Source organism: Sparus aurata, chromosome 16, assembly GCF_900880675.1.
Source record: "Sparus aurata chromosome 16, fSpaAur1.1, whole genome shotgun sequence".
NCBI classification, from domain to species: Eukaryota; Metazoa; Chordata; class Actinopteri; order Spariformes; family Sparidae; genus Sparus; species Sparus aurata.
In genome coordinates this window covers 16,245,966-16,271,569 of record NC_044202.1, presented here as the reverse complement: position 1 = coordinate 16,271,569, position 25,604 = coordinate 16,245,966, and the positions used below count along the sequence as shown (strand labels likewise).

The 25,604-nt window shown below is 41.3% G+C and overlaps 3 protein-coding genes across 4 annotated transcripts in view; all 3 read right to left on the bottom strand.

The window, feature by feature from the left end:
• Window positions 1–986: 986 nt before the first annotated feature.
• lin52 (lin-52 DREAM MuvB core complex component) lies at window positions 987–13,440 on the bottom strand. Its single transcript, XM_030443119.1, has 6 exons — window positions 13,371–13,440; window positions 11,314–11,388; window positions 11,179–11,216; window positions 10,972–11,038; window positions 10,721–10,804; window positions 987–1,412 (listed from the first exon to the last, which is right to left on the bottom strand). Exons 1-6 carry the CDS (start codon window positions 13,387–13,389, stop codon window positions 1,357–1,359), a joined length of 339 nt encoding a protein of 112 aa, XP_030298979.1. The 5' UTR covers window positions 13,390–13,440; the 3' UTR covers window positions 987–1,356.
• Window positions 13,441–14,175: 735 nt separating this feature from the next.
• pomt2 (protein-O-mannosyltransferase 2) lies at window positions 14,176–20,877 on the bottom strand. 2 transcript variants are annotated; one of them, XM_030442988.1, is made up of 23 exons: window positions 20,693–20,877; window positions 20,542–20,590; window positions 20,083–20,462; window positions 19,901–19,985; window positions 19,709–19,813; window positions 19,502–19,610; window positions 19,259–19,367; window positions 18,404–18,563; window positions 18,219–18,325; window positions 18,036–18,118; window positions 17,604–17,713; window positions 17,429–17,495; window positions 17,278–17,338; window positions 17,058–17,136; window positions 16,793–16,944; window positions 16,497–16,588; window positions 16,319–16,395; window positions 16,158–16,229; window positions 16,015–16,074; window positions 15,821–15,926; window positions 15,560–15,700; window positions 15,050–15,161; window positions 14,176–14,867 (listed from the first exon to the last, which is right to left on the bottom strand). In XM_030442988.1, exons 3-23 carry the CDS (start codon window positions 20,385–20,387, stop codon window positions 14,762–14,764), a joined length of 2,298 nt encoding a protein of 765 aa, XP_030298848.1. In that variant the 5' UTR covers window positions 20,388–20,462; window positions 20,542–20,590; window positions 20,693–20,877; the 3' UTR covers window positions 14,176–14,761. The 2 variants fall into 2 exon arrangements, with proteins under 2 accessions (XP_030298848.1, XP_030298849.1); XM_030442989.1 differs by having other exon boundaries at window positions 20,083–20,458.
• A 3,169-nt stretch (window positions 20,878–24,046) lies between these two features.
• LOC115566259 (latent-transforming growth factor beta-binding protein 2) overlaps window positions 24,047–25,604 on the bottom strand; it is an 88,283-nt gene continuing 86,725 nt past the window's right edge. Inside the window, exon 41 of the mRNA XM_030392059.1 lies at window positions 24,047–24,289. Coding sequence (XP_030247919.1) covers window positions 24,114–24,289 — 176 coding nt within the window. The 3' untranslated portion in view covers window positions 24,047–24,113. The remainder of the gene's footprint in view (window positions 24,290–25,604) is intronic.

Below are 25,604 nucleotides of genomic sequence, written 5' to 3'. Positions count from 1 at the left end.
CCAGGGTTTGGTAACACAGGTCGGCTGTATCTGAACCCTGAAAACTTTAGATTTAGTTTTAATGATCCATATTTTACAGGAAAATAAGTCATTTAGAGGTTAATAATATAATTTGGGGTAATGGCGGTGGTAGTGGTTGGGGGGGTTAGGAGCTTATTTGGACCAATATTGTGCTATTACATATTTTGTGTTGAAAAAAGAACTAATCTACAAACACTATTTGGAATGATTTGGACACAGCTTAAGTTTGTGTGTGCTATCTGGCCCCAGTCTTCCTGCTTCCAGGCCATGCTGTGTTCAAAGACCCACAAACTCTGTCTGAATCTTGCAGAACTGTTTAAATAATTTTCTTAAGGGGTGAACCAGGGTCCCTGTGTGAGAGGCAGGGGGTGAAGCCACTGAGGCAATGGCGGCCTCTGTCCGTGTGAATCGGAAAGACGATTAGGGGCTTATTAGCGGCCTGGGGAGAAGTGTAACTTGTTGGGAGTGAGCGGCCAGAGCCCCAGCGACATCTCCAGCCGAGAACAGTCCGAGGCATTGTCCTACCTAATTATGGCGGATGGACTTCTTTTTGTTTCCCATTCGGCATGCCTGTCTGATTCCCTTTTTGCCCGGCCGCTAGCTCCGACAAGGCCGAAGTGTGCTAATTAGAAAAGAAATGGTCCTAGTAATTATGTCAACTCTCATTAACGGCGATGACAATGAGCAATATTATTTTTACGCAATGTTTTGTGTAGGGGACCCTGCTTCCAATGCTCATTAAATGGAAAACATGCCCTGGTAGCCGGGAAAGCACTCTCACGTCGGAGCTCCTTACATGTCCACAGCCGGAGAGGTGCTGCACTTTGTGGAATGAGAGGCATGAAGTTATTGCCCTGATTAAAAGTTGAACAGTCTCTCATAACCGTTGCATCACCAAAGTTAGATGCTCAGGCTGCAAACCAAATCATTCCACTGGTATTTTAAATAAAAAGGCAATCATCTCTACGTTTAAAACTTTATTATACAACTTCACAAATTGCAAAACATGTATTTCTTGTTTAAAGTAGAAATAAGAATAAATAGGGAACATTTAATCAAACAAGTCTACAAGCTACGGAGAAAATTAATTGAGGAAGAAATAAATCAATTCCATAAATGTAAAGGTATTTATCTAACGGACAACAGGTGCAAGAGGACCTCGATGTGTTTGTGTGTGTGAGCATTTTGCTCCAATTTACAGTTTGAGCACAACGTCTCTGAACTTTGTTGAAAAGGACTAAACATGTTTAACGCATACATCAGATACTTTGCGTACTCACACATTTACTATTGCTTGGACAAAATAACAAAACAAAACAAAACAAACAAAATATGTCACTTCTTGGGTCGTTCCAAGATGTTGAGAAACTTCCCTCTGGTCATTTCCCGGGCTGTAAAACAAGAAGACACAACACCACACATATCAGGTTTGTAAAATCAGAAAAAAAGCCACGCCAGCCTTGCCACAACATTTGCCTGCAGATCTGTTGTTTAGAAATGCAAAGCATGTATTTAATATCTGCACTGTCACACAGGGAGGCAATTTATACAAACATCTGTTCATTCAGGGCATGGAAAACAACATAAAATGGAGACGTGCCTACCAAAGAGCCTTGTGATTTGCTTGATTGCTGTCTCAATGCGGTGAGGTACAAGTACTCAGACCTACGCGTGCATGAAAGTGTGTGTATGTGTGTGTGCAATTCACCAAGATGATAGGGAATAGAGGCAGATTGTCTCTATCCGCCCCACTTGAGATAATAGAATATGGCCATGTCTGAAATAAGTGACCAGCAAAGTAAGAAAAAGGAAAGCATTTTTAAGGCAAAATGACCGTATTTACTAAAAGTTAATAACAGGCAAGAGGAAACAAATCCCTCACTTTGGGGGCAAGTTGGTCAGAAATCTACCAGTTTGGTGAGAAAGTCAGTTTTTACTGGCCCCTATATAAATCATGGCTATCAAATGACAGCAAACACTAAAGTAAACTGTCATGTTTCATATCAACTTTAGTAAATGAATCAGAACGAGGACACAGTTTGTCACAGATGCGAAGCAGCAAACATTCTTCTTCCTGTTTCCAGGATAATTAAAACATTCGCTTGCACTCCAGCCCAAACGTTTGCTTGCGCTTCAGTACATCAACATCTTTACCTTCCACAATTGTGGAATTGTGAGTGCACAGTTGGTACTGAGCATGTGCAACTCTCAACAGAGATCAGAACTCCTTTACTATGTCCATCATCAGCTCTAGAACAAACAATGTGTTGAATTCCCTTTTACTTCTTGCCCGACCGGGCAACTGAGCTGCTAGATTTGCTTGTCCCTTACTAATCCTTATTGTTGAACCCTGAAATATGATTATAACAATTAACCCTTCAAGCCAGTGGTTTTTCAACCATGATTAATGGGATTGAAATTACATAATTCTGCTACAAGAAATTAACAGGTATTTTCCAAAATGTTCTATAATAATTGCCATTTTCCCTGGAAATCTTGGAGGATTTTTTTTCTCCTGCAAACTTAGAAAAAAAGTTCAAATTAAACTAAAATCTGTGACAGAAGAGATTTGCTTTTCTTTAAAAGGACAAAAGCATAAAAAAGGTAACTACTACTTCTACTTCAAGTAATACTCTGGATACAACTTCCCTTCGACCTGTTTTGTTACTTTGTTGTTACTGGGAATTTGCCTCCTCAAGAGGCTGATGCTTGAGGTCGGAGGTTACACTGTAACACTGCACCTTTTGAATTTTAATAAAATACAACCATTTCCATACTGCCCATTGATTTGGGCTCATCCAGTCTATTGAGTCAGAGACCATATGAGAGCTGCAACAATTAATGGATTACTTAATGAAAAGAAAATAAGTTCAACTATTTTTAATCGATTAATGGTTTCAATTATTTTTCAAGCATGAATATAGAACATCCTTTGTTGAACATGGCTCCATGCTGCTTTTCTCTTTTTAATTTAAGATAGTAAATGAAGACTTTGTTTATTGGACAAAAGAAGCAATTTGAAGATATGGGATCCAGTGAAGTATGTTTTGCACAAGAGTGTAAACTCTGTGCCATAGACAGTCCTACAACAAAACTGTCCCTGTAGAAGGCCCTTTGTGAAAGTGGCCTTCACTGGGAGAGCAATCACTGCTGAGGCTTTTCTGTGAAAGACAAACCCGTGTGTCACTATGGAGACTGTGGGGACTTTACTGCAGCAGCATCAGAACGCCTGCAGAGGCGCCATGCATGTACAGTAATTACTCTCTGTTAAAGATAAGATGAGGATCAGGCTCATCTCCACTGCAGTTGTTTTATGAGCTGCAAAGACCCCATTCACTTTACCATCACATCACACAAATATAAGACTACAGAGCGGCAGAGACTTTATACGAGCATTTAGAAGAAAGTCATCCACCTTCATGATGCCTGCATGTGATCAGGATCTCGACTGGCTGCTGTGTGCCGCTGTAGGGAGCCCCGCCTCCCCCTGCCCAAAGCGGCTAATGAAAAATCAGGGCCAGTTAGTAATCTAGATGAGTTGCCCAGTGTGGAATGATAATGGTGCATCTGGGCGTGGGGGCCACGTCACCTTGAGGTGTCCCTCATTAGGTTAAAGATGATGCTAATTGGAATGGGATGGATTCATTTTGCACTTTGCTGTCTCTTTAAATCACCCTAAACAAAGTCATCAGGGGACCCCTGGATGTGCAGAGGGTGCTTTAGATTTAAATGAAGCCGTCAAAAAATTAGGCGAGGGAAAGCAATTACATTGGGATGACCCTAAAGGCGCAGGCACCCTGGTGTCACTCTGTTATTATGAACAGTTACACTAGGTTTGGTAAAGGGCAGCAGTTAATATTTTGGATTTTTAAGGTGTCATCCTTCTCTCTCTTGTTATCGGGTTCTCCATCTCTTGATGAGCCCAAACTGTAAAACAGATCAAGGATGGCTGTGCCACTCCTCCCGAGACCCCTCGCCCCACTGAGCGTCTCATTAATTACGGTTCAGTTCAGCCTCCCCCTGCTCAGACAGAAATATCATTGATATTATCACATTAAAGACCCCATTAAACATAAATCAGTGCCCAATCTATGATTCCTTTTTATAAAACAGAATTATGGGGAAAAGTGCTTGGCACGGTGAAGGTGGGCTTGGTGTGTTGCTTATGAGGCCAGCTCTGTGTGGAGCCATAAGAAGACTGTAATGTTACTCAGTCCAAGAAACTAACATTTATGTTTGTATATGTTTAAGGTTTCACAGGGCCCTCTTCTTCTGCTATGGTTTAATGGCACCGACCGTTTGCTCACTACATCCTAGCCGGTCTTACTTGTTACGGTGGGCCTTAACTACAGTTTATGATCTTGTCCTTTAAATAAAAAAAATTTAAATCAGAAGGGAACTCAGTAGAACGCATACCTTCCCTAAGGCCCAACAGTCCCTTTAATTCAATTGAGCCTGACCCAATATCAGACATGATAGCCCTGTAGCTCTCTATATTTAAACAACACATAACTACTTAACCATAACTACAAGATCACCAGATTGAGGATCTACATCAAAAGGTACTCGTAATGACGAGCCACTTAAGTACAACCTTTTTTTTCAGGATCCATGCATTATTCTTGAAAGAAATTAACCAAAATATTGAGAGAAAAAACTTCTCTTGAAGTGAGAAAAGTTAACAGGGCACCAAAAGTTAACAGGGTCTTTTCTGGGCTGAGACCCATCCTACATCCAAGTATTGTGGAAATCTGTTCAGTAGTTTCTGTGTTATCCTGCTTAAAACCAACCAACCAACCAACCAACCAATGAATGGAAGCGGGTGAAAACACAACCTCCCTCTTGGCAGTTATTGATATCAGCTGAAAAAAGTCCACCTCGTGCATCCCTAGAGATGTCCACATTTGGACTGAAACTTGACGAGCGGGTTAGACCCTGACACTAAAGCAGCTAAATGGAAATCAGCCACAATTAAATTGATCACTTACATCTGTGACATGTCAAAATGTCTTCCAGAAAAAAGGCGGAACAGTGTTGCAGAACACATGATAATAAAGTGCTGACCTCAATGAAAAATTGTAACTCTGCTGCACTCGCATGTAACAGTGCTCCATTTTATCTTATTTCTGATTATCATATTTATAAAGAAGCCCTTTTTTTTTTTTACAACATTTGTTTGCATATGTTTGTAGTAAGTACATAAACTGCTGAGGTTAGAAAGCCTCAAACGCCTATACACTTGCGCACACACACAGAAACACACACGAACACATGCTTAGTCATACAACAGGCGAGATCAATACTGATTAGGGGGACTTAGAGATTTGTTTAGTTGATTAGAAAGGTCAATTACTAATTTTGCACTAAGTTAATCAGCATCTTGTTACCACTGCCATCCATACTAAATGACACCTTATGGATTCTGTGGGCCATCTCCTTGCCCTGTTGATTTGTTGCTATCTAATTATCATTTAGCCCGAACTGGTCTGAGATTCCATCACAGTAAACACGGCCACATCATTCTGGATGAAACACTTTCACCCGTGTTACATTTTCTGCATGTTTGACTGCAATCTCTTTTTAGTTGAAGCAAATACAAATTAATTTTCAGCCCTAAATAGACACAATATGTGGACAAAGCTTGGTTATCATCAGATTGAGGGCTTAGGACACGTCTGCAGAGAGACCAGTATGAAGGCTCCTGTACACCCCTAACTCCTCCATCAGCACAGTAATCCTCTGGCTATAGATTTAGGCCTGATTACTGCTGCAGAGGAACACTGCAACAATAGAGATTAACCTATATGAACAAACAGCTAAATATGCCCCAAGGCTATTTAAAAATGATGCCCTTTTTCCAAGATTATAGAGCAAACACGAAAACCAGACTGCAACCCACACATTTCTGCAATTTGTCCCGCCTGAACTTGCAAATCATTTTCATTTGGAAAAAACACCCAGGTGGCTCAAATGTAAATGCAGAGGAAACGCGGTGGTGTAACATCTCACTTTTCCCTCGTTTACGGTGAGTGATCTGGGTGTCATTGTCGCAGCCCACTCCCAGCCCCCCTCACCACTCCCCTGTGTATAAAATGAGAGTAATCATCACTTCGCCCTCCCCCTCCACAACCCCCTGCCTCCGCCTGCCCCTCTCGATGGCACGCTCCTGGTGAGCCGCTGGACCCCTGTTAGCTCCGAAGACAGATGACCACCTGGGTTAACTGGAGTCCTGAACCTGCGCCCTGACTGCCCCAATTCGCTTTCATTAAGAGTTAAGAGGACTTATCTGACCCTCACTGCCCATCTCGGAGCGCTGCTCAGCTATTACGGCCTGTAAGCTTTATTTAATGGATTTAACATCCTCTTTCACCGCCCTCCTCCCCGGGGACAAGGGTAGACACAGAGGAGATGAAACACACAAACACACAAGCAAAGAAACACTTGGCGGCACACAGCCTACACCCCCTCCTCAGTCTTGCAACACATACACATGACGCTCATGTTTGTGTTCAAAATTCAATTACCCACTTATTGATACTTCACAGGGATATTTAAGATGCAGACACGAGCTGTGATTTCCCAGGGGAGCCACTGGTTCCTCTTTATGTCCCAACCGAGAGGGCCCCACCCCTCCTCTCCTCATCCAATGTATTTTCGCCTGGCTGACACACACACTCGCATTCACACACCAAAACAAACACATCTGCACCTCCCAACCCCTGCCCCAGCCTACGCCTGTTCAAGAGGTGTCCTTATTAATAGGCAATCAGTCAAAAATCATTCATTAAAAAGCTTAAAAGGTTTTACACCCGCACTGTGATTAGCTGGGAAAGAAAATCCAATGAATTCCTAATGCCTTTATGGAAATGAGGTGTCATTTCCGATCTGCTCAGGGAGGCGGCAGGCAGGCAGAACTGAGGAGCGGTGTGTGTGTGTGTGTGTGTGTGTGTGTGTGTGTGTGTGTGTGTCTTAAGCTCTGTCTGCCTGTGCTTTCACACATCTCCGACACTGATCCTGCTCAAGATATGGACAGGCTCCATCAGATACAGCTGCAACCTGCTACACAGAGGAAGGAGACACTCATCCTCCTGTTGCAAAATGTGAGCAGAGCGATGGACCATCACTATAGAGGCAGCACTGTTATGAAATGGTACGGCCCATAATTAGAAAGATCGGAGCCAATTTGAGAGCACGAACCACAAAAGGCCCAAGGTTACTGAATATTAAGATGATAAAAACTAACCATCACAGATCCTTGTTTCACCTTCAAAGAGACGCGCCACAACACTGCCATTCATCGCAACTCAGACAGGAGGAGAGGTGAAAAGACGAGTGCAGAGGAGGAGTGGAAGTAAGGTGGAGAAGGAGGAAGGGTAGTGGTGCTGGGGAGGCATCCCCTGTTCCTCATTCAGCGGCTGTCAGCTCAGGCACTTCATAACCGCCCGCCCCGCGGTCAGCCCGCCTGATGGATTGATGGAGGCACATTAGCACCAGTGGGGCCCAGTGAATGCAATCATATTCAGTAGCGGCGTGCTTCTAATAGGTCGGAGATTGATCCTAAGGGTGAGGAGGAGGAGGAGGAGGTTGTGACTGCGGAGGCCCATTAGGAGCTGTCAGGGCAAGGCGACCTTCAGTCTCACCTTCACATAGGGAGATGCAACAGGGGTCAGGCCCGGGTCTAAGCCACAAGGCGTCACGGTGGACGACAGGTGCTACATGAGAGACAACAGGTGGTCCTAGACCCAGAATACACTGAGTGTAACACTTTTTACCTAAATATCAAAGTTTTGAATCATTGTAATATGGTGTTTCTAAGGTATAAAGGGTAGTGACACATTTTTTCTGATGTGTGTGTTTTTTTTCTATCTTGGTGAGAAGAACAGAAATGAACACATTAGTACAGAAGACGTTGATACAAAAATCTGGTTAACATTTCTGAAAAAGGATATGTCTGAACACTTCACTTTACTACTGACACATATGTTTCGGTAGACTTCAGACTTTATTTCTATATCTATAACCACCCTTTATATCCTCTCCCTACCCACTTCCACTTCGGCTGAATGTCAACATGAAGGGTCCGACACATTACGTGGCCTATAGCATGACGTGGTAATTAGCTGAAACCCTCCAACGAGTCTTCTGTACATTGATAGTGTCTAATGACCACATACAAAGATGTTCTAAACGCTGCACAATTCACTGCCCTACACCTTAATGAAAGGTGCTTCATTCAGCTGTGATGTGATAACAAAGTACTGTCCGTGACAGGAGTGAGTGTGAGGAAGGTCTGGTTTGAGAAGGGCTCATCATCACATTATTAGAGTTAATGTATTACTATAAGCACGGTAGTTAGCTTTTCAGTCTTTTTTGTAAGTTTCAGTTCACTTTCTGTTTCTATAAAACTAAATTCACAAACAGGAACACCTTCTAATTAACAGCACGTCCTGGACCTATAAGTGTTAAATGGTAATCAGTGGCCTTGAGCACACAAGTGTGATAGAGCACTGTCACCAGCTCAAGCAGTTTGGAGCTCAGTGGCCGAGGCCCTCCAGCGCGTCCCAAAGGAACACTCAGCTTTCAATTACCTCCAATAACAGCACTTATCAGAATCCTCAGCTTTCCCCAGAGACTCGGGCTTGATGCCCGTGCTCAGTGGCCCACGACAGGGGCATTCATCATGGGGTGGAGTAACAGCTGGGGCCTGAGGAAGAGGCACGCGTCAAACCCCTCTGGGACGAGACTGGGCCAGCCATTATTAGGGGTGCTGGTGGGAGGAGGGTGGGGTGTTATGGTTGTGTCACATACTCCCCTCATACCCATGTCAATACATAAGTACAAACAAGGTGGTTTGTGCACAATTTGCAAAAAAAAAGTAGAAACCAACACTGGTGCCACTGAGATGTACTCCAGGCATGGGATAATGGTGCTCCTGTAATAATGTTTGGTCCCCTCTCTCACTGCAGCAGGGTGGGTGAGTTTTCACTCCTTGATTGTGCTCTGCCCATTAACCAGCATCCTCTTTAATGGTCCACATGTCGAAGGGGGAGGGGCAGTAAATCCTGTCCCCCTGCCCTCGCCCCGCCGTGCCTCTGCGGAGTGTCGTTTACGGGTACTGAAGAGTGCACAAACATGATGAAAAAGTAGCTGAGATTTACAAGGCCTCCCCTGACAGCCAGGAAAAGGAGAAAATTAAACCAGAGAGCATTAAACAGGCACCCATTACAGGGCTGCTCCGACACCAATAATAACCATCATTGTGTCCCGTCATCCCGAGGTACATGACATGATTGCAAAGCCTGCAGGCCTGCACCTGTGACAGCTAACATCTTTATACTGGCCACATAACATGCTTCTCCAGGCTTTAGGACATCAGGGAGATTAGACACTTTCTCTACTAAATGAATCTGCGACTTGAGGTCTATGCAAAAAGAACACACGCAACTCAATCTATAGCCTTTAATAAATAGTTGGTCTTGTCCAGGCTTACATAGGTCCCGTGTTATGTAAAGTTGCAACCATTAGTGAACTGATGGATTTCCTGCTTTTTCTTTGTAGTTTTTAATGATGCATGACGACTTCTGGGGTTTTGGACTGTTGGTTGGAGAAAAAGCAGCAATTTGAAAATGGCACATGGAGCGACGGAACGAAAAATCGATTAATCGATAATCTGCAGATTATTCATTAATGAAAATAATCGTTGACTGCAGCCCTAGTAACGTGTCTCATTTGATCATTGCAGGAAATCTTGAACATTTTAATCACTCCTACCTAAAATCTGATAATGTCTTCAAATATTTCAACAAATCTTTTTCCAAATTACGTTTGGTATAATTTGAGTCGTAATTACAGGTTGTCTTTAAGCAGTTAAAGAAGCAGTGGGTTCATCACAAGCAGGCCACAGTCCAACATTTGAACTCACTGTCTACATTAAATCAAGTTGCCTGCGCTATCTACAGGCATGTTGGTTGAATTTAACTGACTTGGGGAGAATGCATGTTTATTTATGTATTCAATCCCAGTAAGAGGAGGGCTGTACCACAATTCTTCATTGGTTATGTGCTTTTGCCACGGGAAAAATAAATACCCCTTTTTCTCTTTGGAAAATATGAGCACTTAGCTACATCTCTCTAATCCACACTCCATAAGGATTATGACAATGGAGGCAGCGGGGAATGGATTAAAAACTAGATTTTGCATCCATCAAATGCTTGAGCACTTGTTGTATGGGCTCTTGTGGGTCTGCCCTTGCTTCTTCAATTTTTCCAATGATAACAAGATTGACCTAAATCTACCATTTGACCTGAATTAAGACCTTAAAGTCACCTCTTTCCTTGTCTTTGATCAGAGGAGAGTTTGTCATAAAAGATTAGAAACATTATTCATCCTGTCTTTGGGGGAAAAAAAGAGCTCTGTGCAGTCTGCCTGTTTGGGTTTTGATTGTGAAAATGCACAAAGATGCCTTGACATCCACCAGCTCCACACGGAAAGGCTATGAGCACCATCTAGTGGTACTACGTGACTTACTCTATGGCTCGGATCATGTGCTTTGCCGCGGTGTTCTGTGTATTTGCATATTTGTCCGTCAGATTTTTAATTGTTTTCTTGCAAAAACATTTAAATTTGCATCAACACCTTTAACCTTTACAAATACAGTCTGTGGTGTACTTTGTATAGTTTGTGTTGTTCATGTACTCACACTCCTCTAATCCCAGCTGGTAAGCAAGGTTCTGAAGTCCTTTGACTTTCTCCATCAGGTTGGCTGTGGTCAGACTGCCCAGCTCTACACAAAGCACAACAACACCCATAATCAAGTCTCTTAGCTACATGTAACTACTTTCAACAGAACGTTATCTCATTTCACACAATTATACGTTATGACTATTTCTGTTCCAGACATTCCATCTTAACACCAACTGTTGCAGGTACGAGGACAACATCAACACTTACCTTTCAACATCTCAATGTCCTCACTCTCTAGCTCAGCCATCCACTTTGGGGGCGAATTAGTGATGGGCTGTGATGTTAACACACAACAAAAGTCTCAGTACATAACTCGTTACAGATTTATAGATCAGGCCTATATATTACAGTACATCAAGCCTATTTAATTATCTAGTTTGTAAATCAAAGTGAGCCACAGTGAATCTAACTCACATTTTTACAAGACGCAGCGAATTCTGCAACTCCAGGCACTGTACGAGAGATTACAAGATTAATCAGGATTATAACTGCATAGGACACAATTCAATAGGGGGAAAACACACAAGGGCAGGGAGGATGTAAACTTACACTGCTCCGGCCACAGGTCCGGTGATGCTCTGTCCAACTTCTCAAAACTCAGCAAAGAGGATTCAAAATCGTCACCTATCCAAATAACACAGAAAGTATTTTTACTAAGATTTTACTTAAGATTTTTAAGGAAAAGGCATAAACTGCATATTTCCCAAACCCAAAGTCTCTGCAAGTGACTCTGACCCAAAATATATTTTAATACAACAAACCATGTAGTTTCCAATTTAAACAATTTTTGTTTTCAAGTCATTTAAATGTTTTTAACTCTATATCATATTTCCTCATCTCGAAGCTTAGCATGCTACTTTTCTCTCTTAAGTCTGATGTGGCTCACATCCATTACAAATACATAATCTTGAAACTTTATAGTTTCACAAACAAACATTAAGCAGACAGTTTCCAGAAGAATTACACAGTCACATGTCCTTAAACCAAAGAGAATGCAGAGCAGCAGCCCTTTGAAGAAAATGTTCAGGTTTTTATTTTTATTTTTTATGTACAAGTTAAGTTACCACATATCAACATAACATATAATGTTTGTGTGTTTGATCAGACATGAATATTGCAAATTTCATACGTCATATATTTTTTTCTTGTTAGAGCTATTATTGTGTTGACTGAAAATAATGTCACAATTTGCTGATTTATTAGGTTGAAATATTAAATATCCTCCCAAATACCCATTTTCTTCAGCAAACGTGTGTAGAGTAGGGCATTGGTTAAGCCTTGGACCTCACATTAGATTGCAATTTTGTTATTTTGTTATTTTGTTTGAAGTGAGAATAAATCAGCCAAGTGAATGCAATAGAATCTGCAACGGCAGCATTATAAGTTTGACTGTGTGTCAAGCCTGGTGAGGATACAGTGTTAGCTACACAAAAAAATATATGTAAAAATTAACAGTATATGGCATATGTTTAGAATTATATGTTGACAGAGATGGCTTATACACTGTAAGATGTGTCTTATGGTAGTATAAGTAAAAGTGTTTGAATTTAGATGAATACTTTTGTATTCATAAGAGTTGCTAACATTATTAAAAGTAGTAGATATGATAGTGCTGGATTATAGGATTTATTGATGCATTTATGTGCTTACAACTCCAATGTTGTATACACTTTATCTGAAGGGTAGTAAATGAACATTGACATTTACATTACATTACATCACATTATGATTTTTTTTTCTTAAATTTTTTTTCTTTTTTTTCATTGTATTTTACAGACTGGACTTCAGTCACATTGACCCATTCATTAATTAGGCTACACATTTATTTGTTGATTACATTTTGTGAAATGGATCAGAATCTGCAAAGTAAGTAGTAATCTGAGTTTTAAACTAAATGAAGTGGAGTAAAAAGTTCAATATTTCCCTATGAAATGTAGTGGGAGTAAGTATAAAGTAGCAGAAAATAGAAATACTTAAGTAAAATACTAATACCTCAAAATTGTACTTTAGGGAAATAAACACCTGGTCTTGATGTACTTATGTTTTATTCATTTTTCATGTGATTCGGTTGTAAAACAACTGCATCTTAACAAGGGCATGACTCATAACGTAAATATAGTGTGCAGTCACGTTAACACCAATAACATTATGTAGTAGGTGAAGCGTGAAAGACAGCAGCCAGTAACGTAAAACCTATTACTAGTCCCAATGTTGTGAAACCAAACACTGTAACTGTTACCCATGGTATAAATAGAGGCGATTCGGCCTGTTGAAAGCACAGCTGCGAGCTTCGGGGGGTATCTATGTTTGAAGCTAGCAGCACTCACATTTTCATCTCTGTGGGTCAAACTGTACGACAGCTTCTGTGTTTCTGTCTCCTGTGTGTCTCTGTTCACTGGTCAGACACAACACTGGGGCTAGTGGAGGCTGTAGCCAGCGGAGGAAAAACATCTCCAAACAGCACAAATACATCGCTAACATGTGTTTTCTGTCAACTCTGGATGTTCGTGTAAAGCAACAAAGGAGTCGCTAACGATTTAAAGTCCGTAATAACGGCAAATTTACAATTTATACACCGCATAGCAGGGTAAGGAATTAGAATTTACCTCCATTTGGAGACGCCATCTTCAGAATATGCACGTGACGAACGACAGCCAATCACAGCGGCCGTCCTGGGAGTTGACGTGTAGCGGCGTAGTACACAAACACGCCACCAGGCGGCCAAAAGTTTAATGTCAAGGTGAGGCCGGAGTTATGAACATACATTACATACATTGACATTCACAGCATAACCTCCTTAGCTACATGAATATTCTAATGTGGCTGCATTTCAAGTCATCTGTTATAATCTAATTTCAATGTTTTTAGCCATTGAATAAACGATGCTATTATTTTCTTTTGCAAATGCATTCCCTGTTTATAAATAATGCAATATTTATAAACTTGTCTCAGACAAGAATTTGCACTTGATGGTTTAAAGTGACCTAATATTAAATAGCATTCTTTTTGTTTTGCCTTTGCCCTTCCAGCTGTGAATAACCAACAATGAAAAATCCAAATTCTCATTGGATGTAAAGTTTCATGGTATTAATTTATTCAACATTACCAAATTCATACTGAAAGATCAGCCTCTAAACAAGTAACGATCACAGATTAAAATCAGACCAATAGGAACTGAGCGTTTGCATTTTTTAAAAAAATGTTTGAGCTCTTTTGTTGTTTAAAGGCAAGGACTTGGGGATGATTTATCTCAAAAAGACTATCTACGATATAAAATATTAAAAAACAACACAAGTATCCAGAAAATGGTGTGTATTCTGAGTCTCAATTTTGGTTCAAGGTGAAAACCTTTGAATGTCTTGACAAAATTATGATGTAATACTGACATTATGAACATAAGTAAGAAGGGACTACAAGAATATCGTAGTTTATTGATCATAGTGAAACAAACGTATGACACTGAGAGTCAGTAGTAGTCAGACAGCACTAATACAAAAATACCAGGCACTAAGATCAAGACACTCGCAAACAAAAATACTGTCTCAGAGAACTCTAAAACCTACGTAACATGTTGCAGCATTTAAACGATTCAAATTTATTTTCAGTGGCTCCTTTCAGGCACTTCATCTTATCATTGTGACATACAGTACACACATATACACATTTAAGTCCAGGGAGTGAGATGTGCTGTGAGTTAAGGCAGCTTGGTGACGATTAGTGTCTTGATCTTTATTTTCAAAAACTCCACAACACTCTGGCTTTCATATTGCACTGGTTCATGTCTGTCTTGTAAAGCATTCTTTACACTTTATAGACTACGACACTTGGAAATGTTGAGACACATAAATACCTGGACACGTGGAGATTCTATACTAGTGTGGTCAGACCGTACCTTTTTTTGTGTGTGTGTAAAGACCGTAAGTCTGTGAGACACATGCTTGATTAAAGTCCCTTCAACTCACATCACAATATCTGTTTCCTCTTCATGCAAATGTGACTAGAACTCCCAGGAGTCCATCCACTTCAGGCCAGCCATGGCGCTGCCAGCCTCGTGTGCCAGAGGACCCGTCATGCCGTAGGAGAGAGGATGGAACAAGTAGAAACTGTTGGACAGAGAGGGAATTATAAAATGTATTCAAATTAGAGGGAAGAACTTGAAAATCACAATGGAATTAGGTTAACAAATAGATGTATATTCACAAGGAAGCTCATTAAATGCAACACACATCAAACACTGATCATATACTGTTTATGGTGACTCTGTAAGAATAAACAGTCATCTCACCTGTAAAGAACACTGAACAGAAGTACCATCAGACCGACTCTCTGCAGCCAATCAGAATATGGTCGGCGCAGAAGCAAGTCAGCGCTTTTCAACAGAACGTCTAATGTGATACCTGAGAGGAACAAACAAAAGGATTGAAGATGATATTCATTGTGCAACAACTGGAAATACAGTTCCCATAATACTTTGGGAGCTGTGAACAGGTAGGACAGTGAACTGTTGGTAGTATTATTTAGCTAATCCTTTCTTTTTACATTTTGATACCATTAAAAGTATGTAGAGGTAAGGAGTGCCTTTTATTCTTATTTCTAAGCAGATTTATGATGCTTATTACACTAAATATCATATTTGACTTAGGGCTCAGTGTAGGAGAATGATTTAATACTTTCCTTCATGTTGCATCTTTGCCTCAGGTCTCTCTCTCTGCCCTCGCCCTTTGGCCCTTCCTCACAGTTTAAACAGCTCTGGTCTCTATGATGTAAGCAGCCATTATGCGGCGGGATTTGGTACCTGTTAGCATGCTGTTGAAGAGCATCGCAGGGAAGTAGTGGTGGTAGTAGAGCACACGGCCCATGGTGTAGAAAGGTGCATAGTGAAGCAGCCAACCAAGGAACAGCTGTCCTCCTTCTCTCATGAGCACATGAGAATCCTCTGAGAGACAAAGTGCAGAACATGTTTTTGATGTCCAGATCTTTTTCCTGTTGTTGCAACGATAATCAGTGCGATCGGTGCAAAAAAAATGTGCGTTGGAATCACAGTCAATAACCATACCTATTCTTTTCTGTCCCAATGAGAAACCTCTTTGTAGTGCAACAGAAGCCACTGCCACCATGATTACATACAATCCCAAACTCGCAAGGTTTATCCACCAGACCACCTGAAAAACAGGACTTAATCATGAGCACATTACTGCGTGTTGATCAAGAGTGACAAAAGCAAAATGTAGTAATCTTAAGAATGCTTACAGGGTTCCCCAGCAGATAAACACGATAATCTGTGTCATTCACTCCAGAAAACCTTAATCCCTTTACACAAATAAAGAACATTTGGAGTTAGTTACTAGATTAGAATAAAATACAAACTTTCTACTGTAGATTATTCAATGCACCTGATAGTTGATGGGCCAATGCCAGGGTTTTGAGTTCATCTCATTGTCTTTGGGTTTCAAGCCACTGTTACCCTAAAAAAGACAAATGTCTCCATCAATAAATGTCTTATGATAAAACACATTCTTGAATCACAGACGGATTGACATCTTTTCTTTCCTACTCTTATCATAACGATGTGGGACTCCAGTAAGATCTCCAGAAAATGGGGTTTCAGCACGGACAAACTTATATTGGGTACTGCAAGAAGACACAAGGGAAATATAAACATGTTGGTTAGTGTTAAGCATCACCAAATATATGAAAAAAATTTACGTGTGCAATAAGTGTTGTCATCTTACACTTGGGATTGATGTGATCTTCGATGTTCCACTGAGAGCTCGGCGTCTCCTTCAAGTAGGGGCTACAGGTCACCTCCACCTGTTCCCAGCCCCTGAATAGAAAAAAAAAAACTTGCACTTTATGACTGCCCACATATGCACTAAAATCAATCTTAAATTAAACGTCTAAAATGTAATATATGCAATTTTTTTTATGGACAATGTGTCACCTAATATATCAAATTGTGTTTGGACACAAAGTCCAAAGTCTAGTCATTAGGATCATCCCTAATCAGAGCAGAGAAGATAAGATGTACCATTTAGGGAGTGTCTTGCCGGAGGAGTAAAGCACACATCCGGTTGCTCGGTGCAAAAAGCGGACTTTGCTACGTAGCACCTTCACCAGGTCACCCTTCTGCCCTCCACACACCTCCACCTGCCACAGGTCATTGATGTCACCTGTGCCATTCTAAGAAGGGGGCAGAGAAAGGTGGAAAACTGACATGCAATCGGAATTTAATATGTTATTAAGGGAAGTTAACAGTCATTTTTAGTGCAACTTTGTGCTGTGGAGCTACTCACAATGCCATAGCCTGTAACCTGGAAGTGTTTCTTGGTCAGAGGAGCCTCATGGAGGTGAGTGTGAAGGTTGCGAGTTGTTCTGCAAGGACAGTGAAAATATTTATCATCTAAAACACACACATAATTTAAAAACATAAAATAATTTGGATTGGAATGACAGACTAATTTCAATCATTAAATGTTTTTTCGAGACGATGCTCCGTTGAGTCATGATACTTACTCTTTGTGCTCCAGTCGAATGATATCACCATGTCGAACCAGATCAGGTGTCCCAGATTGAGCTTAGAAAAGACAAAGATTTTAGATGCATCACTTCCTTAATAGTATACTATCGATATGTCATGACAATAAAATGAACCCCCTCTTCTCACATTCATTTTCACCGTGTCTTTGTACAAGCCACAAGTTGTTGTAGTCCTTATGAAGATAGGCTGTAACCTGTAAAAGAAAATACATAGGAAATAGTTTATTTTGAATAAAGAACATACATTAGCATACTCAATTATGTTTGATAATGTTTCTCACTTATCTCTCTGGTAGCCTGACCTGTTGCTGTTTTGCTCCCACTCCCTCTGGGTACAAGTGCCAGTGAGAGTGCAAATAGCCTCCAGCAATACGGAGGTTTTTCACTGTGATGGTGGAGCCATACGCCAGGTCTGCATCAGAAGAACGGATGAGATATTGCCTTACTTCATTTTCAAAACACAGGAGACAATAACGGTTAACGAAAACTGCATTATGAAATGTAATTTAAAGTGGCAAGGAGACACCACATAAACCAATTAAAGATATGAAATGAGAAGAAATGATGCGTCACTTTATGAAGACAGCAGAATGCAAGCAAATGTTTCAGCTCATCTGCCTGTTATAAAAATTAAGGGACTTTCTCTGACCTCCTTTGCCATTTTTTCTTATTAGTGTTTTTGTAAACACAGCTGCAGCGTCATGTGGTTTTATTCACACATGTTTGGCACTTACACTCAGGCATAGATGCATTGTGCAGGTTATTTCCAATTAGGCGGGACTGAAAGGCTGAACTGAAGAAACCATCTCCTGGTCCGCTGGTGAGAGAAGACAATCATGATTACCCAAACAATGGATTGGATGTCATCATTGCAGTACTCTGTGAGATGAGCAGTAATCAGTGTGTCCTCAACATACCTTTTATTCAACACTACAAAGTGGATTGCGAATATTGTAATGTAGAGGAGGAGTGGGAGCAGGATGAGTCCAACAACCCGAGCCAGGAGGTGCTTGGTGATGTCCACCTGGAGCCAGAAAATACAATCAAACTTCTACTCGCAAACATTATTAGCTGTCAGTGCCATTAAATAAATGCTGATTACCAGCGAGAGGCTGAGGTCTCCCAAAAGTCTCCAGAGGTCCCAGACTGTATTCAGTCCCACCAACAGGATGACAAACAGACCCACAAACTTCACCCCCAATGCTCCAGCAAGGCTGACACCAGTCAGTACCAGCCACAGCCACCAGGTGGCAGAAAAAGGCCTGAAACAAACAGCAAGCAGGGAACAATGTATGTACAACAGCAGCAAAGATGAACTGATTAATAGATCAGTTGTCAGTTATTGAGTCAATTGCCAGCTATTTTTTATAACTGATTAAACTGTTCTTTTTTCTGATTTCCAATTTCCTTTTTCAAAGTGACTGAAAATCTTTTCACTGTGAACAAAACAACCCATTTAAGAATGTCATCTTGGGCTATCGAAAACACATTTTCTCTAAATTAAATGTCTCTTTATTGCTTAAAAAGTAAGAAAAATGACTATGTTGTATGCTAAGTGTACTTACCGTCCTTTGAACATTGTGAGCAAAACCTGTTCCTATTGGAAAATTAACTGTTATTGCTTTAGGAATGTCACTATACTTTCTTATCTGATCAAGCTCTCTTATTTTTGTTGTACTTTCTTCTTACTGAAGACAAATGTCGATCAGAAAACACCAAGGTCCAAAGACTTAGACTCAAATCTGATTATTTTGACAGAAAATTCAGCATTCAGTTTGCAAGAGTGTGATATAGGAAATAAGTGAGTTATGATGTATTACACGCTGCAATCAGCGAATGTGTACCATAAAAAAAAAACATACTGATCAAGTGATAATAAGCTGAAAGTGTACAGAGACTCTCTGCACTTTGAATAAACTGTCGTTGATGATAAATTGAAGCTATTGTGGTATCCTACCTGTATCTCTGCTGGTTGAACTTGACCATGCTCAGCACTGCAGCCATGATGAAGAACATGAGTATGGGGTCTAACAGGATGTACTGGGAAATTGTGATCGAGCCAGTGTCTGTCAGGAGGAAGGAATTAAGTAAAAATCCATTCTCCTTGTTAGAAAAGGATGAATGCATGCTGCTAGAACCTTTGATGCATTGCATGGTTTGACATTGAAATAGATGTTTCAACAATTACATGTTCACTCACCAAATATAAGCAGGGTGGCAGTGATGAGAGCTGCGGTGTGAGACTGAGACAACTCCAGAACTATGAGGTAGGCAAAGACTGGGAGACAGGAGCCCAACACGGCACAAAACTGGAAGACAGGAAGCAGGACAGACACATCAGCAGCCTTAGTATGTCTTAAGAACACATATCAATGTCAAAAGCTTTCCAATAGGGGAAGTGGCATACCCCTCTCATCCCCCAGTAGTTGTGGTGCTCATATTTATCTCCTGGCTTTACGAAGGGAAAGGTGCCATCATAACCGGTCATGTAACCAGCGAGCCCGATCAGCATCTGCAACAGAGTAAAAAGGAGATCAGTACTATTGCTAGAGAGGTTCCACTGAAGACACACGAGTTTAAGCACAAAAGGCCGTCTCACTTTTCCAAGAGGAGGATGGACATCGAAAAAGAAGGTCCTGTTGATGTAGTAGCTTCCCATCTTCCCAAAGTGCGTCTCGTCCCAGCTGAAACACCAAAAAAACATGCCATCACGTACAAAAATCTGCACACTTAAAATGCACCAAATCCAAATGCAATGCATCGCAGGGGACTTTCACTCACCACACATGAGGGGGGTCTGCGATCTTGTAGAGGCGAGTAGAGAAAGACAGCCCCACCACCAACATCAGCAGCACCCTGCTCGGAGGCTCCTCGCTGTTGTTTCCTCTGGTTGAGCACTGAGCAGATGTCCCATTCGAGGACTGGGCGTCATCTTCTGAGTGGTGTCCTGCAGTTTGACTGTGTGTGCCCTTTGACAGAGGGCTGGATGGGGTCTTTTCTGAGCTGGGGAACACTTTCCTGTTTCGCAGTGCTGAAGTGTCCCCTGCTGTTTTGTTCCTTTGTGAAATGCATTCTTCCTTTGCCATTAGGACATACAACCTGTGATGAGATGACCAGACTCCCGTGGAAGACAGGTGGGTCCAATATTTTGGTAACACTGCCTTATCATATGATAAAAAAGGTAGTTAATGAGTGATAGCTAGATGATGTGTAGCTGTGCTATCTGGGACAAATACCTACATTTAGCACTGATATAGCAACACTGGTCACCAGGTGTGAGTCCTCAATACTGTATGTCAAAACAGTTGGTATTGACAGTGAATGTCACACCTTTCCAACTCATCAACTTATCAGACATATTTTAGCCACGACATTTCCATCAATAACATACTTATCCTAGCTTATCCCGGCTTGCACATTTCTAACCGCGTATCCACTCGCAAAAAGGCGCAATTCCCAGCAAAAACTGCGACAGTTTAAGGTTGCTATCGCCTCGAATTACTGTTGTATTATTAAAAGAGTGACATTAGCAACACAGCAAACGCACGAGTGGGTGGCTGCAGCTCGAGTCGACGAAACACGTACGAAGCGAGGTGGCTTCTGGGAGGTGTATTCCCTTTGTATTACAAATGCGGGCGTGCTGTACCGCGGTAAACACATTTTCCCAGAATCCTTCAGGAATAGCTCTCTTCCCCGGTTGACCAATAGAATTCAGAGTAATGGAAAAGCTGGAAAGGCAGGCGGTGATGTGTTGTTCTATTTGACCACTAGAGGGAGATATAGTATAATAAATCATTTGGAATGCTCATTTCTTTCTTTCTTTCATTCATTTCTGGGACCATCATTTCCGAGCTCCAGTTCTGACATGTTTATAGTGTTGACTGTGGCGGATATTCTGCGGCTCATCTCTGCAGCCAAAACACAAACACCAGTGGTCAGAAGCTAATTGCATTTTCTCAACTGCTGCAAAGTACAATTTTGAGGTAGCCTTTAATTATTTTAATTTTCTGATACATAAATCTTGCAGCTCAACTGCACTTCAGAGGAAACTATTTGTGCTGCTCAACATGAATTTTCAAGCTATGCAGATTCAGATATTAAACTCCTGTGCTGAAATTATAGATTAAGATGCCCAACAGTAAATTAAATTAGGAGCTATGCCTCAAATAATATGAGATGTGTGATGGTCGAATATCACACTGTGAAAATGTTTCTTTCTGAATAATTAATACATATAATAGCATAAAGTACAATTGGTAGGAACATTCCTGCACTGGACCTTTACTTGTCTTTTTTCAGAATGGTGTATTACTACTTTTACTGAAGGATCTAAAGATGTCAGCCATCACTGCCAAACACACACTCCTGATCACTTATACTTAGATAATAATGTCCCAGTGGTCCATATAGTGGTCCTGCTTTATGCAACAATAAAATACAATTAAAACATTGAATGCTTTTGGATCATACTACAAACTACAACTCACAGACTTATGGTTGTTATTCTAATATGGATCACAAACTGATAAGAATACACACATGGTAAATACAAAGTGTGCAGGGTGCCATTTTGCAAAGTAAATGATCAAAGAGACTGGTATTTTTTATGTTTTTATTTTGCTGACTGATAGCGATTACAGTCAAGAGGTAAACAAAATGAATGAGCATGATATTTCCAATGACCACAGCTTTACAACAAGACATTTCATCTCAAGTTATTCGCGGTTTTGAAAAAAGGCTTTTTAAATATTCCAACTTTGACCTTAATGTTACACGTCCGGTTCCGGTTCAGGCGATGATTTGAACAGCACAGGAAAGTACGGTTGGACATCAGGTGGAGACATTTGTACAGCTGTAGATTCATAGGTTATGAATGTGTGAGCGGGGCGCAAGTCATCAACTTGAGTCATCCTCCAAAGTTAGAGTTGGACTTTTATGTTTCGGCTGAGATTTTCTTGAGACAAGTTCGACACATTCGACAAATAATGCCATTAATTTCTTCAACCTGTATAGAGAAGTCATAACTGTATGAGTGGGAGTTCAGAAACCAAATGCGTAGGCCGATACTGACTATTATGATACATTCATGACATAAGGATCCAACAGAGACTAACAGAAATAATGCTCACAATCACTAATATTAAGCTGTGGAGTTGTGACGCACATGAAGTCGGCGCTTGCATTTTCAAAAGCATTGTCTTTGTAATGAACTTGAAGGGACAAAGTGTCTGCGATCAGAACAGTGCTGCCACTTCCAAAAAATATATTTCATTGTCTGCTCCACAGGGCAGGGTATACACACAGTTCCTCTGGTACAGTGTCAGCCACTCTCCTCATACATTAAAAGATATGCTTTAAAAAAAAAAAAAAAAAAAAAACAGAAAACATTTTTTTTACAGACACGTATAAATCTACAAAGCTATAATGCCAAATTTTTTTCTTACATTTTATGCTTTATGTCAGACAAAATATTGGTTGTGCTATAATGCATTAAGAGAATATGTAACAAAAATAATACATAGTACTAGATCTGTACAAAATATACCAAACCTCTCCAACGAAGCCTTTGTCTTAACGTGCACCCGGGGGGGGAGGGAGGGGGGGGGATGCACACATGGGAATGGTCTGATGTGCGATCTGGGAAACGATTGCATTGCAGTTGAATGTAAAATCCGTTTTGCCTGTGAAACATAAAACCAACTGTTCACTTTGAGCGGTGATGTCTGCGGGTGACTTCAACGAATGTTGCGGAAGTTAGCTAGAGTCAAACTTCGGTAAGTCGTGGAACAAGTGTTTTTTTTCTCTTTGCAGTTTAAGTATAAAACAAGTTAATACTGTTAAAAAAGAAAAGGGAAAAAATGGGACCAGCAACCGAGTCCATGTTCTTCTACTTCGTTGCTGGTATTAAGATTCAAAACTGGTGTCGAACAGAGGAAGGCAGGTTATACCTATTGCACCTTTTTTTTTTTCAAAACATTACATAGATCATCATATACATCTACAGTCTTTCCAGGCCCACGTAGAGGCTGAACTTTGTCATGTTAGGCTGTGGTGACGTCCCAGTTCTTGGTCCAGAGATTCTTCAGCTCGTAGTTAGAAGGCCGCTGTGGGGAGTAGTTCTGATGGCGTGTGTCGGCCCTGGCATCCGTTTAGTCCAAGGTCAATGCGAATTAAAACGACTGAGCGAGATCGTGTTTCGGCGTGAGGGTTCGACAGTGTGGCACGAGCTGACCTACGGGTGGCTGATTATTTCTTATGACGTTCCTTTCTTTTACAAAACACATTATCTATCTCCCTCACGCTGTCTCGGAGACGAATAGAACAGGAGGAATGGAGTCTGCCCTCTGAAATAGGTCGCTTTTCTTAGTTTGCAGAGGCCCGTCGTGTAAATGAAATAAATAACACAAAAAAAAGAGAGAGAGAAAAAGGTACAGAGAAAATAATGTGGAAAATATATCTGCATATCAAATTGCCCGGGGGTTTACTGAATAAACAAAAATCAGTCCACAAAATCCCTTTAAGGCAAATGGATATCTGGTGAATACTAAATCCCATTGTAATACATTCACTGCACATTTCCTGGTCCTCTTGAGTGTGTATAAGGGGATCTGAATGTGTGCGTGTGTGCCTTTTCCTATGTGCGTGTTTGTGCCTGTGCGTGTGTGTGTGTTATGTAGGGAAACGAGTTTGGACGTCTCAGCGTTACTGTTGGAGGTTTAGTGCCAGGCCCTCGGGGGGGGGGGGGGAGGGCAGAGGGAGGGTGGGGGGGGTTGTAAGGCGATCTCTGAGGAGGAGCAGGAGAAGTCACTGTCTCAGTTTTCTGTCTTCTCGAGCTCCGACTCCGGGATCGCTGGGATGCACTTGTGCGGCTTGGCAGAGGCCACGAAGCCTGGCAAACAGGTGCACTTGTACGATCCCTCCGTGTTGGTGCACTGCCCGTTCTGACACAAGGGCACCTTGTCGCTGATGTCCTCACACTCGTTAATGTCTGAAAGGAGAGAGGAGACATGACGGGTCAGTCGGCAGGGAGATTTCACAGCTGAAGCAGCTGCCTGCCGCCACATCTGCTGCTGAGTGGCGGGAAACTGTAACGTTGAAGTGATTCAGACTGCTGATGTAAATTTAACACTGTTTCCTGTATTTGATTGCTTAAAAGCCAGTCTCCTCCTTCCTCCCTCCTTTCCTCCGCCCTCCCTCATTCTTCCTCCCTCCTTTTGTTTTTCCATCTTTTCTCCCCCTTCCTCCGTCTCACCTCAAGGTTCACTTAGCTGCTGTTTCAAACTGCCTTTCATATCCAAGTCCTTCGTGAGCAGATGAAGTTGAAACTCAAAACAAAAAAAAAATAATACTATAAACCCACTTCAACTAAGATGGAGGAGATGTCCTTTAGGCAATTTGTACTGATTCAGATGATTACAGAAAAGTGATTCCAGAGCTTCAAGCGTCATTAAATCGATAAGTCAACAAAAGGAAAATGGATCAGAAACCATTTCGATAATCTGTTCACTTTTTATGTCATATTTCAAGCAAAAATGTCAAACATTCTCTGGTTCCAGCTTCCCAACCATGAGGATTTGCTGTTCGTCTTTGTCTTATATCATACTGTCACAAATCATGTACTGAATTGAATATTTTTGTTGGACTGTCGGTCTGACAAAATAAGACGATTTGGTCAAACAATTAATCGAGAAAATAATCTGCAAATTCATCGATAATGAGAATAACAGTTGAATCTTTACACAACTTGGCTGACTGAGAACACCTTGCAACCCTGAGAACAACAAACAAACATGTTTGAAATGTGCTCCAGTAAAGTTCACGTCTGGAGGTACAGGACTTTCACTCAAACTCAACGATACGTTGCATAATGTCTCACGTTGTATATCTTCAATCAACCATGCCGTCATGTTGCGTGTCAGCTGGAAAGGATGTGAACTTGAATTTTCCCGACCATCTTGAGAGCCGAGCGGCTCAGAATGATGGTTAAATTAACAATGCATTGGATTATGTTTCCTTTTGGCCTTCGAGTGATTTTTCTTCCCCCACCACCCCCCGACCCCCGCCGCCCGCCTCCTCCGGCCCGGGAGGTCTTGATTGTCATTTCATGGCAGTCAATCTCAAATGACCCTCCTGCTGTTTATGTCATGTTCTGCTGGGGGAAATCGTGAGTGGTGATATTTATAAAAGGAGGCATGGCACAAGTTGCACAGCTCCCACATGTTTCCACAGTGTTGGAATTCAATCACTTTTTTCCTGGGAAAACGTCTGGCCTTGGAGCTGATAAGCACGTATGTAGACAGAAT

What these genes read in the sequence shown, in the direction of transcription:
- lin52 (XM_030443119.1), bottom strand. An exon ending in TCGCTGCGTCTTGTAAAAAT is followed by an intron (nt 11,039 to 11,178) that starts GTGAGTTAGATT and finishes TTAACATCACAG; the next exon opens with CCCATCACTAATTCGCCCCC. An exon ending in CCAGCTGGGATTAGAGGAGT is followed by an intron (nt 1,413 to 10,720) that starts GTGAGTACATGA and finishes CTTGTTTTACAG; the next exon opens with CCCGGGAAATGACCAGAGGG.
- pomt2 (XM_030442988.1), bottom strand. Translation starts at nt 20,387, where the DNA reads ATGGCAAAGGAAGAATGCATTTCACAAAGGAACAAAACAGCAGGGGAC. An exon ending in GAGACCTCAGCCTCTCGCTG is followed by an intron (nt 18,326 to 18,403) that starts GTAATCAGCATT and finishes TTCTGGCTCCAG; the next exon opens with GTGGACATCACCAAGCACCT. An exon ending in TTTATCTGCTGGGGAACCCT is followed by an intron (nt 15,927 to 16,014) that starts GTAAGCATTCTT and finishes CCTGTTTTTCAG; the next exon opens with GTGGTCTGGTGGATAAACCT.